The following is a 15,232-nucleotide window of genomic DNA, read 5'->3' on the forward strand; positions in this document are numbered from 1 at the left end:
AAAAATAATCATAATAAATTTTGTGTGAGCTCTGAATGTCCTTGGAAGTAATAGAAAAGAAAGAAGGAACAGAATACAAATGAATCCAACCTCCATTTCTGAAGAATTATTGTGATCTAGAGGCACTGTGGGTGGAGAAGAAAGCTCTCAGGAGAGTTCCTCGTGGGTGGAATTCATTCATGCATGCAAGTATTTACTGCACTGGGCTTCATGGTGGACACAGGAGCTTCAGCAGTCAACTGGACTGGGGAGACCCTGGCCCCTGAGGAGTTGGGGCCAGGGAATAAAGAGGGGAGAGCACTGAGAAGCAACCTCACCTAGAAATGGTGCTCCCTCTCCATGCATGCTATGGTAATAATAAATTCTACCTTTTACTTAATCTTTGTAACATTTCAGGGAAGAGGATTTCTATAATCCTCTTGTTTACTGGAATAGAATCAGAGACCTTCCATAAACTTGCCAGGAATACACAGAGAATTTAATGGGCAGAGCCAGCAATCAGATGTAAGCAGTCACGGTGTTCAGGGTAGGGACAAAAAGACACGAGAGAGCCACTTGCCCAGAGCAAGGTTCAGAGAAGGCTTCCTGAAGGAAGAGTTCAGGGGAATATTTTAGTGTAAGTTCGCTGTGTTCTTCTTTGCCCAGGAATTCAGAGAGACCAACCCACTATATTCCATCTCCAAGGAAGACGGTCCCTGTTAGCGTAGGTGCTGATTCAGGAGACAGGGATGCCAGGGTGAGATGTTTCCTTTTTCCTCTGACATCTACCAATACCCTTTCCTTAGCCATGTACTTCTAGCCTCTGTGGTATCTGTAGTATTTTAGAGGGTCTTCCTAGGACTCTTAAGCTAAAGGGCTGAAGGTAGACCAAGGATTGCCACTTTCTGTGGACATAATGCCTGGACCTTATGGACTTCCATGACTATAAAAAAATTTTATAAACAGGCAAAGCCACATTCTCTCTCTGCTCTTTCAGTTCCTATAAGGCTCTGTGTGATCTGCAGCAGTGTTTCCCACACAGGATCTACTAATCTTTAGAGTCCTCGGCTAAGAAAGCACCCCTGGTCCAACCTCATATATATTTGTCAGTACCTTCATTCATTTTGACAGCCAAAAACCCATGTAATTTTAAGGTATACTTTTTGAGTAGTCACATGTATAGATATTAAGTGGACCATTCAGTGAGACTTGACAATCATATGACCTTGTATAATTATCACCAAGACCGCATTCTTATCACCCCCTCCCCTCAAAGTTTGCATTTCTATCATTGTGGTAGAGTTTTGCCCATTTTTTTGCCAGTTCTGGTGCCTGAACCCAGGGCCTAGACACTGTCCCTGAGCTTCTTTTGCTCAAAGCTAGCACTGTACAACTTGTGCCATAGCACCACTTCCAGCTTTTTGTGTTTTATGTGGCACTGAGGAACTGAACCTAGGGCTTCACGCATGCTAAACAAGCACTCTACCACTAAGCCACATTCCCAGCCCCAAGTTTTGCCCATTCTTTTTTTCCCCCGTGTCGATCATGGTGCTTGAACTCTGGCCCTAGGCACTGTCTCTCAGCTCTTCAGCTCATAGCTAGTGCTCTACCACTTGAGCCACAGCAAAACTCCTGGCTTTTTCTGTTTATATGGTCCTGAGGAATTGAACCCAGGGCCTCATGCATGCAAGGCAAGCACTCTACCACCGAGCCACATTCCCAGCTCCAAGTTTTGCCCATTCTTGAACTCTATATAAGTGGAATCATACCCCATATGTGGCCTTTTGTGTCAGAAAGTAGCTTTTGGTGTCCATCCATGTGGTAGCCCTCACATAAGCACCTAACAGAGAGAGGGGGAGGATTTCTAAATGTCAACAAAAATGGCAATACCTGCTTCATTTCCCTTGTGGGGGATGACCTTTGCATTAAAATGAGTGTCTTATCGTAAGGTCCAGAGTCCTCTGCTGTGTGCCAAGATTCTCTATCCAGCCTCCAACCAAACCAAGGTGCTCATTTCTTTCTCTTCTCCAGCACTTTGCTCATGCAGTGTGCTTGGAATGTCCTCCCCCTGTCCTGCTTATCCTTCAGCTCTCTTTCTTGTAGCCTCCTAGATGCTCCCATTATGCACACACATACACACACATTCCCATAGGACAGTGTCAGTTTGCACTTGTCACATGTCTGCCTCTAGTCTCTAGACTGCAGACTAGTAGAAACAGAATCTGAATCCCAGCTATGTATCCCCACAGGCTCCACACAAACCCTAATAGAGAAATGGATAAACTGGGCAGCAGTGACTCATACTTGTAATCCTAGCTACTCAGGAAGCTGAGAGCTAAGGATCAAGGTTCAAAGCCAACCAGGGCAGAAAAGTTTCTGAGACTTATCTCCAATTAACTACCAAAAAGCCAGAAGTGTTCTCAAGTGGTAGAGAGCCACTCTTGAGTGGTAAAGCTAAGTAACATGTCCTAGGTCCTGAGTTAAAGTCACAGTACCAGCACAAGAAAGGAAGGAAAGGGGAGGAGGACAAAGAGGAAGGGAAGGAAAGAAAGGAAGGAAGAAAGAGATAAGATTATAGCAGGCGTGGCTCAAAAGATCGAGTGCCAGCTGTGAGCAAGATTATAGCAGGTTTTGCCTAGGGATTATCTCAAAGATCACATGACTTTAAATAACGATGCACAAGAAACTAAAAACTAGAAAAAGTATGCAATATATATCTCAAGACCACTTCCTGACGTTGATAAAAGAAGGAATCAAAAAATGTCCAGTTGTTGCCTGAAAGTTAACCGACAGTGAAACAGAGCCCTCCAGCCCTTCCCCGAGGCGTGGATGCCTCAACACAAAGCAGTGCAGCTCAGGGAGCCAGGGAAAGGAGGGAGGTCAGAGTCAATCAGGGAGGGCTGACCAGAGGAGGGAGACTTCAGAGATGTTCAAAAAGGAGTCTGTGTTGGGCTGGAGAGTTACCTAATAGGGAATAATCCATAGCATGATATCCTGTTGTGACAATTGTACTGAGTCTCACACAGCTGCCCTTCCCGCCTCTCATTTCTTCCTTCTTTTTCTTCCAACCAGTCTCTCCTTCCCAACCCCTTCCAAATCTGAGTGTAGAGCAAAAAGCTGGGTACCCCCTGCCCTGTCTTCCATGTTTCCTTCTCTATACTAATATGGAGACTACAGGAGGCCCATCCCTAGCCCCTTCTCAGCCTGATCAGCTCACATAAGCCAAAGTTATAGACAGGAAAGCCACAGAGCAGCTTAGACTGGTCTGTGACCCATTACCATGTCCTACAAAAGCACAAGGGGGAAAATGTCAGTAGAGGGTAGTCAGCATATAGTACTCACTATGGAGATTTCCTGAAGGAAGCATGAATTGACCTGGGCCTTAGTAGAAAGCAAAAGTCCATTGCTCAGAGGAGCCTCCTATCCAAGCCTGAGGACCAGGGAAGACAATGGCTGAGAAGCAGGAGTGATCAGAGCTGGGACTAGGTCAGTTTCACTGTGGAAGAAGATTTGGAGAATCTGGTTCTTTTCCTCATCTTTCTCAAGGGCTCTGAGTCTGACTCGAGGAATCTGGAAACAGCCCAGAGCTCTCCAGAGGGGAGCAGTATATCTCTGCTAGGAGTCCCTTCTCCTCTAGCTCTCTTCCCTGTTCTCATTAGCACCAGCAACCCCTGGGAGACCCTGAGGAAATCGGAAGCAGACCTTTATAGCTGATGGCACTGCCTGCTATACAGAGCAAAAGCATCTCCTTTGCTAGGAAGCCTGCGAGGGAGAACAGCAATGAGGCTTTGAACTGGGTCAGCAGGAATAGTGAAGAGAATGTCTGCCTCAGGACTACCTAGAATTTTCTATTCACATCATTCACCTCCCCATCTTCACCACAACCCTGGAGAACTCTGTTACAGGAAAGGCAATGTAAGGCTCAGAGGGTTTAAACCATGGCCCAGGGCACCCCTGGGGGAGAAGATGGCAGAATGTAGGATTTCAAGTCTCTGCTTCTGAATCCATCCTTTTTTATTCAGAGTACAATGGTTAACTTAAGATGTGCATCCTCAGAATTAGTCTATCATATTGTGAGAGATTCAACCCATTCCTATGGACTTCTATTGACAGTAGCCCATGGACCCAGGACTCCATCTGCCCCAAGCACAAAGCAGTAAGAAAAGCCACCATCCTAGGCTCAGGGCCAGGCTCTATTCTGTCTTCTCCATTGGCCACCAGCACAGGACCAGAGTGACCACTACTTAACTCTCATGTTAGATCCTAAGCCCTCTACGTAGCTTTTAACTCCTACAAAATGGAATAATGTCTTCTCCATGGGCTTGTCACAGGACTGAAGGAAATAAGGTATTTAGAAACAGGTATACATATAGACTTGTATTTGTTAGATTTGAATTCAGGTGGACCTTGACTACTGGTGTCATCTGAATTTTTTTTTCCTAACTTACACTCTTTTATGGTAAAAGCCCCAGATCCATTGAATTTTCCACACCATTTGTCTGACTTCATTGAATCCTAGAGTGTCTTCTTACCTGTGCTACCACAGCTGAGTCAAGCCTGACCACCAAAGGAGAATCAGAGACCAGAGATACTAGAACTACAGTAGGTATGGCAGGAGCTAGATAGAGGTCCCCAGCTGCAGGTGAGAAAAGATTTAGCTCTGGATCTAAGCTTTCTCTTTTATAAATGCACCTAAGCCCTATGAGAAGGATCTACATGAGCAAGGAAGTAGGCAGCAGACCCAGAATGTAGTATCAAAGGTGAGCCAAAGCAAAGCACAAGGTATCGCGGGCAGTCCAGGCCAAGGAAAAGCATCAGAGAAGGCTCAGAGTGTGATCAGAGGCAGGCAGACAGATACAAAATAATGTGTAGTCAGGGTGTAACCAACATAAGTGAAGTCCAGATTCAAGTTTCAGGAGGATGGAAGAGCTACAAGATCAGGTAAGACCTCAATCCTAGAAGGCAGGGATTCTGTCTGCCAAGGTATAAGGGAGAAGGCCAGATGTTAGGTTTATACCACAACAAACAATGCTGAGACTGAGTTCAAACTCTTATCAGAAATACTGTTGGCTAACCACTTACATAATATGCTCTGTGCTCTTCTGAGACAGTTAGGTGTCCTTATCACAGAAGTAATATGAGGTAGATATTACTGCAGGTCCATTCTACAGATAAGAAAACAGAGGCACAGAGAGACTGAGTAAAATTCCTGATCTCCAAGACTGGCGGTATAAACATGGTGGAAGAATTTACACCATGAGAATTTATAGCAAATGCTACAAATTAGGGCTTTTGTGTGTGCACTCACTATCAACACTACACGTTTCATGTCAGAATCCCCATAGATACCTCATCTGCAGGGAGAAAAGGGCTGTGTTAATTGGGGAACAATTAACAAAAAAAATCATGCCAACATGCTTTTATTCATTTTAAGGACTTTTTATTAGCATACATTAGGGGATTGTACAAGGAGAGGTTTCATTGTGACATTTCATACATGGATACATGTACTCCATCAGCCTCTTTCCCTATATCAGCCTCCTTTATCCCTCCCTTCTCCCTTTTTTTTCTTATTGAATGTGTTTTAACCATCAAAAGAATTCTAACAGCCTAATAATGCACATAAGTTAAAAATTAATTATCATTTAGTGATAACAAAGATAGTTAACTTACATGGAAAAAAGAACATTTACAATATGTTAATCCTTATCCACATTGTTGATCCTGCAGTGAAACAGTTTTTCTTTTTGTTTCACAAAAAAAGAGGTAGGAAGTTGTGCTTTGCCAAGAGCCATTACTAGAGAAAGTTTCTTCTTCCAAATAAAACAATCTTCAACTGGTTTCACTACAGACCTTAAAATGTTTTCATTTTAAAAAATTAATGTGTATTAATAGTACAGAACAACAGGTTTCAATATGACATTCTCATACTTGCTTATAATATACTTAGATCAAACTCATCTCCACTATCTTTTGTCCACTTTCCCTCCTTCTTTTTGGTCACCTTCATCTTCTCACATAGGCTCCTTTCTACACTAATGTCTTTTTTTTACTTAAGCTAGATTCCACTTATGAAACAAAAACATGAAATATTTGTCCTTATGAAGGTTATTTCACTTAATCTCATGATCTCCACTTCCATCCATTTTCCCACAGACAACATGATTTCATTCCTTTTTTTTTTTTTTTTTTTGTCAGTCGTGGCACCTGAACTCAGGGCCTGGGTGCTGTCCCTCAGCTCTTCAGCTCAAGGTTAGCACTCTACCACTTGAGCCACAGCACCACTTCTGGCTTTTTCTGCTTATGTGGTGCTGAGGAATCGAACCCAGGGCCTCATGCCTACAAGGCAAGCGCTCTACCACTGAGCCACCTTCCCAGCCCCAATTTCATTTTTCTTTTTTTTTTTTTTAACTGTATTTTTTTTGTCTTTTCTTTTTTGGTACTGGGAATCGAACCCAGGACGTTGCACTTGCTAGGTAAGCGCTTCACCACTGAGCTACATCCCAGCCCTCATTTTTCTTTATGGCTAAATAATGTTTCCATTACTGTATGTATGCATATGTACATTCTTGATCGGTTTATCTAGTAATGGGCACCTAGGCTAATTCCCTAACTTGGCTTTTGTGAATGTTGCCATATAAACATGGGGTCTGAAGAAATCTCTACTACAAGTTAACTAGTGTTTATTCAGGTATCTACCCAGGAGTGGTATAACAAAATCACATGGTAATTGCATTTTCAGTTTTTTTAGGAACTTCCATACTGATTTCCATAGTGGCTACACTAATTTACATCCCCTCCAATGGCGTAAAAGGGTTGCATTTTTTTCCTGCACCCTTACCTGTATTTGTTCTTGTTTTTGCTTTCTTAAGAGTAGTTATTCTGACTAGGGTGAGATGGAATTTCAGTACAACTTTTATTTGATTTTCATCTCTCTGATGACTATAAAGATGTTGAACACTCTTCCATGTACTTATTTGCCATGAACTGTCTTCAACAACTAGCATTTTTAGGAGTTTACCAGGCCCCATTCTAAGCATTTTGTAGCTCATGTAAAAACTTTGTGTGAGAATCAAAATTCAGTTAATCTTCATAGCAGACCTCAGTGGTATGTACACCATTACCTTCTTTCCCAGAGGAAGAGACTGAAGCCCAGGAAAATCAGGTATTTTGGCCAGGATCAAGAAACGAATGTGACTGGTCCTGATTTATACACATGCACCCCAATGCAGTCCAAAATCCTGTACATTTACTTTTATGATACTTTTACTGAGCCATTTGTAAAAGCCCAAACTCTATGCCATTTTTCATTTACTTTTTTAAAAAATAGCTTTTTTTTTTTAACATACTCCTGGTGTCAGAAAGAAATTAGGCAAGAGCCAGGTGCTGACGGCTGATCCCTGTAATACTAGCTATTCAGGAGGCTGAGATCTGAGGATCATAGTTTAAAGCCAGTCTTTGAAAAGAGGCAGGAAAGTCCCTGAGACTCTTCAACTGAACACCAAAAAGCCAGAAGTGGAGCTGTGACTCAAGTGGTAGAATATTAACCTTGAGCAATAGCACTCAGAGACAGCTCCCAGGTTCTGAATTCAAGCCCCAGGACCAGGAAAGAGAAAGATGGAAAAGAAAGAAGGAAGGAAGGAAGGAAGGAAGGAAGGAAGGAAGGAAGGAAGGAAGGAAGGAAGGAAGGAAGGAAGGAAGGGACTGAGAAAGGAAGAGAGGGAGGGAGGGAGGAGGGAGGGAGGGAGGGAGGGAGGGAGGAAGGGGAAAATAGTAGTGAGAAATAGAAAGGTCCACACAGAGACTGTAAACCTAATGGTTTATAAAAAGGATCAAGTTTAGAGTTCAGACAAAATGAGTGTTTGACCTTGAACAAATGACTCAGTCTCACCCAATCCTATCTGTACATGTACAATAAGAGAAGGTGACTGTTTACTGCATAAGGTTATAGTGAGAAGGAAAAGATATGTTGCACTTGATCTAGAATCTAACCATGCTAACCATAGTTATTCCACACCACAGGCTTGTATATGAGACAGAGCTGTGGGCATCAATAAATGGTCACCATTGAGAAGAGGTGAAAGCAGAAAAGAAAGTATCCAACTCTTCTGGGGGAGGGTTGGAAAAGGTTCTATTGAGGAGACAACATTTGAACAAGGTATTAAAATGGATATGGAAGCTTTCTAGTTAGAGAAATAAAAGGGGGATGTCTCCAGTGGAAAGAAAAGTACATTCCAAGGTATTACAGACAGGCTCGAGAGTCTAGCTAAAAGAAAATACCAGAACCCCCTACAGAAGGTGTGATCACACCTCCACATTTGTGATTGCCTGTTTTCTCTTTGCAAATTAAACTGTACACCTGGCGGGGGGCAGGAGGGGGGGACGTCGGTAAAGAGAAAGAATGGAACAGAATGTTTGCAAAATCTTAAAGAATACAGTGTTCGTCCATGTGATCTTTGAACCCTAAAATTCTTCAGTTGTCACCTGAGCTTCTGCCTGCCACAGTTTATAAACACATAGGTCTACCCACAGTATCAAATACAACTAAACACAGCCTCCATCAATAATTGACTCTGGCTTGATCTGCCCACCACACTTGGTATGTCAGCCTTTACCCATGCTTCACAGCCCGGACAACAGCCTGGCCTCCCTGGTGCCGTGAGCGCCCTCTGCTGACCACTGCCACTCCACCATATGTCTCCTTCAACCTTGACAATCCCAGAATTGAACCTTGACCTGGTGGTGTTGTTGTTGTTATTGTTGTTGTTGTTGTTTAAAAGGGGAGAAGCTGGGAAGGTGGCTCAGTGGTAGAGTGCTTTGCCTCAACTTGCATGACGCCCTGGGTTCGATTCCTCAGTACCACATAAACAGAAAAAGCTGGAAGTGGTGCTGTGGCTCAAGTGGTAAAACGCTAGCCTTGAGCTAAAGAGCTGAGGGACAGCACCCGGGGCCCCATGACTGGGGAAAAAAATGTTGTCAGGTGGTGGGTAGGGGATGTTTAGAGGCTATTCATTCAACCCCTTTGATTTTCATTTAGGCAACTGAGATTCAGATCAGGATAGATGAATGACCCAAACTGGCATGGTAATCTGTGACCATGGTAGCCCAGGGCTGGGGAATGCCTTTGTTCTACTATTGATAGAACACAGATGTCACCATCACATATTCCCAGCTAACCTCTCCTTATCCTGGGATAAGGCTTCATGGAGAAACCTAAGATCATGTGCAAACAGGAGGTCCATCAGTCAGCTCTGGGAGGGTGCACAACAGGAAGTCCCCTTGGCACCCTGGTAGAGATGAGCCTGCAAATCCCCATCCTCACCTTTACCCCCAAGCCTCATATTGAGAACGCATACTGCGTTTCTGTCTGTAGAGGAAGGATTTTGGCAGTCTAGAAGTTAAGAGGAGAAGAAAGGTTAGGAATATGGGCAGCAAGGAGCAAGACTATAGTAGTACCTCTGTGGCCCCCCCCTTCTCTGAATATCTATCTTTCACTGGGAAAATGCATGTGATAGTATGTTCCTTCCAGGGCTGTTGTAAGGAATAAGCATGTCACACATGTAAAGCCTTCAGAATAGCACCTGGCATGTGTGACAAGGCATCAGTAGAGATTGATGCTCCTTCTGGTGTTAATACTGTTTGTCATTGTCATACTCTTTATCAGGAAGGGCGGTGGAACGTGTTCCTAAACCAGTGGCTAGAGACCAGTTCTATCCTTTCTGCTTCCTTCTTCCCTCTGACCACCTCCTTCTATTCCTTTACATCCTTACTAACCTACCATCAGAAGAGAATGGATTTGTCAAACCAATTAGGAGTAGCCCCCAAGAAGAGGCGGAGGGGGAGACTGTAGAACCTGAGCTGTAACACAGTAAGTTTCCTGACCTTCCAACACAAAGAAATGTCTTACTGTGTTCCTTAAATAAAACAAGGCTGAACTCAGCACTCCCCATCTCTCCTGGGGTAGGAAATTCAATCTCCAACATTTCTGGGGTACCCTTCTCACCTGCTACTATAACCATACCAAGGATACTTGGAAGAAGCCACACTGGAGAGCTGAGATATTCTACTTTCAGCCTCTCCAAAGTCTGCTGCTTCTATGCTTTGGGTAGATGTACATTTGTGGAGCCCAGGAGCCCCAGAGAATAAGATTTGGCCCTCTTTGCACACACACACTCACACACACACACCACACACACACACACACACACACACACACACACATGTCACAGAACTGATCAGTTCTTCACCTTCCTTGACCCTAGATAGCCACCATCCCAGCTAGGAGCTTCTGCTTCCACAGGACACAGAACCACATGGGGAACATGGTCTTGGGTCCTGAAACCATACCTCCCTGGAGATAGCTGGGGGTCTGTGTGCTCTGTGGGGAGAAGAAGGAAGATGAGAAGGAAAACATTACCAAGGAGCATCTCAGCCAGGTTTCCCATCCTGTGCTTCATTTCCTTTCCCATATTTGCCTTGTAAGCCTGAGGTCCTTTCCATTTCTGAATGTGCCCTGCTTTCTCCCAAATCCAGGCCTGTCACCTGCCCTCCCTCTGCCTGAACACCTACCCACATCCCACATTCATCCTCTCAATCCCATGACTCCTCTGCTTCGTGCAGGGCCTCCTCGGTGATCCCAGGACACCCTGCACATGTCCCATGAGACTTGCCCCAAAGTTGCCTTTCCCTTCCTTTACCTGCATCTTCCATGCGGTGCTTTTATTTCATTGTGTTCCTAGAGCCTCAGATGTGGTCTGCACACAGTGAATTGTTTAGTAAACACAAGTTGAACAAGTGAATGGGCTAGTTCCTGAATCGGAGTCTCCTGAAGGATGTCTGAGCCCTTTAGAGCCCAGGGCCTGTCTACTACCCTTTTGTCTTCCCTTCCTTGAGTCATGTTCATTTCCCCTACTCCCCCCACCAACAGAGCAAAGATAGAATCAAAGTCATTCATCTAGGCACATCCCAACCAGAGAACACTGAGACCCTGTGTTTGGGATCTAGAGCACTCCAAGTTTGCAGTCTTCGCAGACATGGGCACAGATGGCTGGACAATGGACAGCTGGGCCAGGAGGGTAGGCGGCTTGGCGGGATGGAAATAGCAGTGAACTAGGCATTGGGAGTCCTGGGCGCAGAGCCTGCCTGTTCCCCAAATCTTCTGCACATATCGGTCTGGGTGCTTTGGCTGCCAGCAACAGAAATTGACTGAGTAACCTTGGCAGCAAAAATGTTGATAAGAGGCCTTGGAGGTATCACAGAAATGATGAGTGATCAAGTTCTGCTTTGGGGGTGGGGGGTCTCATTGTGTTTAGGAGCAGACAGGCACTAGGTATAAAGTAAGAAGTAACTCCCAATAAGAAATCAGGATTTGGGCTGGGAAGGTGGCTCAGTGGTAGAGCGCTTGCCTTGCATGCCTGAGACCCTGGGTTCGATTCCTCAGCACCACATAAGCAAAAAGAAAAAAAAAAAAAAAGAAATCAGGATTTGATGGGCTGGGAAGGTGGCTCAGTGATAGAGCGCTTGCCTTGCATGCATGAGGCCCTGGGTTCAATTCCCCAGCACCATATAAGCAAGAAGAAAAAAGCCGGAAGTGGCGCTGTGGCTCAAGAGGTAGAGGACTAGCCTTGAGCTGAAGAGCTGAGGGACAGTGCCCAGGCCCAGAGTTCAGGCCCCACGACCAGACCCCCCCCCCAAAAAAAAAGAAGGAAATCAGGATTTGGGCTGGGAATGTGGCTTAGTGGTAGAGTGCTTGCCTAGCATCCATGAAGCCCTGGGTTCAATTCCTCAGTACCACATAAACAGAAAATGCCAGAAGTAACTCTGTGGCTTAAGAGCTATTGAACACAGAGAGGCTCAAAGACAGAGTCCAAGCCCTGAGTTCAAGCCCCAGGACTGGCAAAAAAAGAAAAAAATGAGGTCTTTGTGAACAACCTATAAACAATTTCTCACACACTGTGGCTTGAGGAAAGTTATATTTTTTCCTATCCCTCAGTTTCTCCATCTGGACATTCTGAACATGACCTCTCTCTTATATTCACATTTACAGTTTGCTTTTTTGCTGAGAAAACTTCCTGACCTGGCCCCAGATGGCACCTTTCCCCACCTGGATACCTTGGGAATGAAGTTTGAGGGAGCTAGGTGAGTGAGCATGCGTGGGTCTCTCAGCCCACCCACCAAGGTGGGGGTGGGGGCTGCTCTACCTGCAACAAGTGACTCATTTGTGATAGGTAGTCAGCCTGGTCATTTCTTCTCCATGCAACTGGCATGTGTTCTGCCCCTGAATGCTGAATATACTGGGAGAAAAAATCTGGACAGCACTATGCGCCTCTTTCTGGCCATGGCCTGTCCATTTTCTGTAGGTTGGAAAGCTCCTAGTTGGATTCTTCCCTCCCAGACCCTAGCCACTGCTCTACATTCGACCATCACTGTGACTTCCCATAGGCTCAGGCTGTGTGCTGAGCACCAGGGATGCCGTAGTGATGAAGGGAAGATGCTCCCAAGTCATTGAAAGTGCAGCAGGGTGGAGGGGGGAGGGAGGGAAAGAAGGGTTTACAGGTGCATAAACAGCTTATTATAGCAACAGAACAAAGTATGTGGGGGAGCTGAGATAAGAAAGTTTGGTTCTTCTCTGGGGATTAGGGAGTGCTTTAGGAAATGGGTAATACCTCAGACCTGTGGAAGAGGAGTAAGATTTGGCAAAATTTGGAAAGAATGTATTTTGCAAGCTGAGGAACTGCATGAACCAAAGGAATGGAAGTGAAAGAGGGTCGCTGTGATTCCGCAATAGAGCTGTCTAGTGCCATCAGAGCTTAAGACGACTTAGAAGAATTCTGTGGTGACAAGGAAGGGTGCTTTCAGAGAACTCCAAGGGCAAAATAAAGGCCGTACCTTCCTAAGTTGGCTCAGCTTTACACCCATGAACCTTAGCTTCAGTGCCCCAGCAACTCTCCGTTTTTCACCCACTGTTGACTCAGGCTGATTATTTCTCTGCTCATATCCTCTGCACCAACCCTGTCACCTTTCTCTGCATAAGTCCTGGTAAAAGCTAGTATTCACTTTAAGATGCCCCCTATACCCATGCTACACCACTGGGAGAAGAGAAGTAGGCCCAGTCCTCCCCAAATAGACCACTGCCTAACACTTCACAGTAGCTACTGTGTCTCCCCCACCAGCCATGAGCTCCTGGAAGCTGGGAGGGATGGTCCAGGCTGGCTCTCCAGCGCTAGCACTGGTGAGTAGCTGTAATAACAAGTGCAAATAAGCAATTGAAGGTAAAGATATAAGCTGTAAGGAACTTAAAGTCTGACCACCATGTTTGTAGAACAAGACTCAGGCCCAAGGCAGACAGGAACGCCTGGAATCATAAGTTTGTAGAAGCATGATGTGAAAGCGTATCACAGCAACAGTATTTTCAGTAGCCAAAAGGCAGAACCAAAGGTCCATGTACTAATAACTGGACAAATAAAATGTAGCCCATGCATACAGTGGGAAACTATTTGGCCATAAAACTGATGTAGTACTGGCACATGGATGACTTGGGTGAGCCTAGAAAACCTTAGGCTAAATGAAAGAAACCAAACATAAAGGGTACATGTGATGTAAATATTTTATGATTCCACTTAGCTGTAATATCCAGAATTGAGAAGCCCATTGAAATAGGAATCAAATTAGTGTTTGTCAGACTGTAGAGAGATGAGGAGGAGGAATGACTTCTTAATGGATATATATAGTTTCTTTGGATAGTGATTTAAAAAAAAAACTATATTCTGGAGTGCTCGCCTTGAGCTGAATCGCTGAGGGACAGCGCCCAGACCCAAAGTTCAAGCCCTACAACTGACAAAAAAAATATTCTGGGACTAGATAATGGTGGTTGCATATCACAAATATATTAAAGGATATTGAATTCTATACACTAAAAAGGTGGGTTTATGCTCAGCAGATTGTATCACAATTAAAATAGAAATAATTGGGACCAAATTAGTAGCTGGGCCACCTGCTGGGTCTGATGTTTATTCCTGTAATGTATGTCACCAGTCCTTCTGCTTGTAAACCTCACAGTCCAGGCCAGCCATGGGGGAGCCTGTGCCACACCTTGGCACAGCCAAGCCACATGGTCAAGTAGAAGAAGACCATCCCACAAAAGAGGCAAGATTCCTGACGCCTGGGCTGTTTCTTGCTCTCTGGTCTCTGCTAAAGTCTAGGCCCATCTGCTTCCCCATCCCACTGACCAGCTTACTTCCGGTTAGTGCCAATGTTCCATGCATCTCAGGCCTCTGTGTCTCACTCTTACCATTTGCACTGCTCAAGAAGTTCTTTCCCTTGTAACCCATCACCTACCTAGGATTATCCTCTAAAAACCAGCTGCTCACCTGCCAGACTACTTCTAGGCCCCTGCCCATTACAGGGACATTCCAATGTATACCATCAATTAAAGGAGTTATCTGGGTACTATCATGTTTGCATGTCTGGCTCTTCGGACAAACAGGGGCCAGTAAGAAGGAGCCTGGCTTGCTAACATTATATTCGTGGGACAGCTCTGGGTTTTGCTCTGAAAATGCTTGTTGAATCAATCCCATCATCTCTGGGGCGTTCTGATTCTAAGAGTAGCAGCAGGGAGCCAGCAAGTCCCTGACACAGGCCAGCGTTCAGCTCCTGTTGCCTGGCTTGTGGAGATGGAGGGGGAGAGAGAACAAGCCTATAGAAATCCATTACAAGAAGCTATTTCTGCTCCTGGTAGGCAGGGAGGAGGGCAAAGCTCAGAGACTGAGCTTCTTCATCCAACTTAAATGTGCCATCACCTTGGGAATCTAGTTAAGTCCTCTCCTGAACAACTTAGACATACAGCTTTGGTCTAGGGTGCCTAGTCAACCATAGGGCAGAGCAGTGACTCTTGTTCCATTTTCTTCTGTAGTTGGGAGGTGCTACTCTTTCTGCTTTTCTGATTATGAAATTAGTCATTTTCTAGGAAGCTTATTTATAGAGTCCCTTGCACGAATGCAGCACTGAGCTATTCTGAACTCGGCTGGAGGCCTAGGAGGCTTAAGGTGTGAAAGCAGGTGTGAGTCACCGACGTAGGTCCCCTTCCAGAGGTATCTGAATTCCTTGGTTACTCTCTGCCCCTTGCCATGGCCACCTTCATAAATGCCCTCCACCTGGGTTGACCATGAAGATCTAAAAAGCAAGCACAGGACTGAGAAGCTGGGTATAGGAGTTCTAGAACTTAAGTCCTGTGGTTACCACCTCAGAATACAAC

General features: G+C 44.9%; 1 protein-coding gene across 2 annotated transcripts in view; it reads left to right on the forward strand.

Moving 5' to 3' along the window:
* Ptpn5 (protein tyrosine phosphatase non-receptor type 5) overlaps window positions 1-15,232 on the forward strand; it is a 63,299-nt gene that overhangs the window by 6,660 nt on the left and 41,407 nt on the right. The window contains exon 2 of one of the 2 annotated variants that reach the window (XM_070032740.1): window positions 12,026-12,117. The exons of the other annotated variant lie outside the window; for it this stretch is intronic. Coding sequence (XP_069888841.1) covers window positions 12,098-12,117 — 20 coding nt within the window. The 5' untranslated portion in view covers window positions 12,026-12,097. The remainder of the gene's footprint in view (window positions 1-12,025; window positions 12,118-15,232) is intronic. 2 annotated transcript variants of the gene reach the window in all.

Source organism: Dipodomys merriami, unplaced genomic scaffold (genome assembly GCF_024711535.1).
Source record: "Dipodomys merriami isolate MVZ:Mamm:240054 unplaced genomic scaffold, mDipMer1.0.p SCAF_21, whole genome shotgun sequence".
In the NCBI taxonomy this organism is placed as follows: Eukaryota; Metazoa; Chordata; class Mammalia; order Rodentia; family Heteromyidae; genus Dipodomys; species Dipodomys merriami.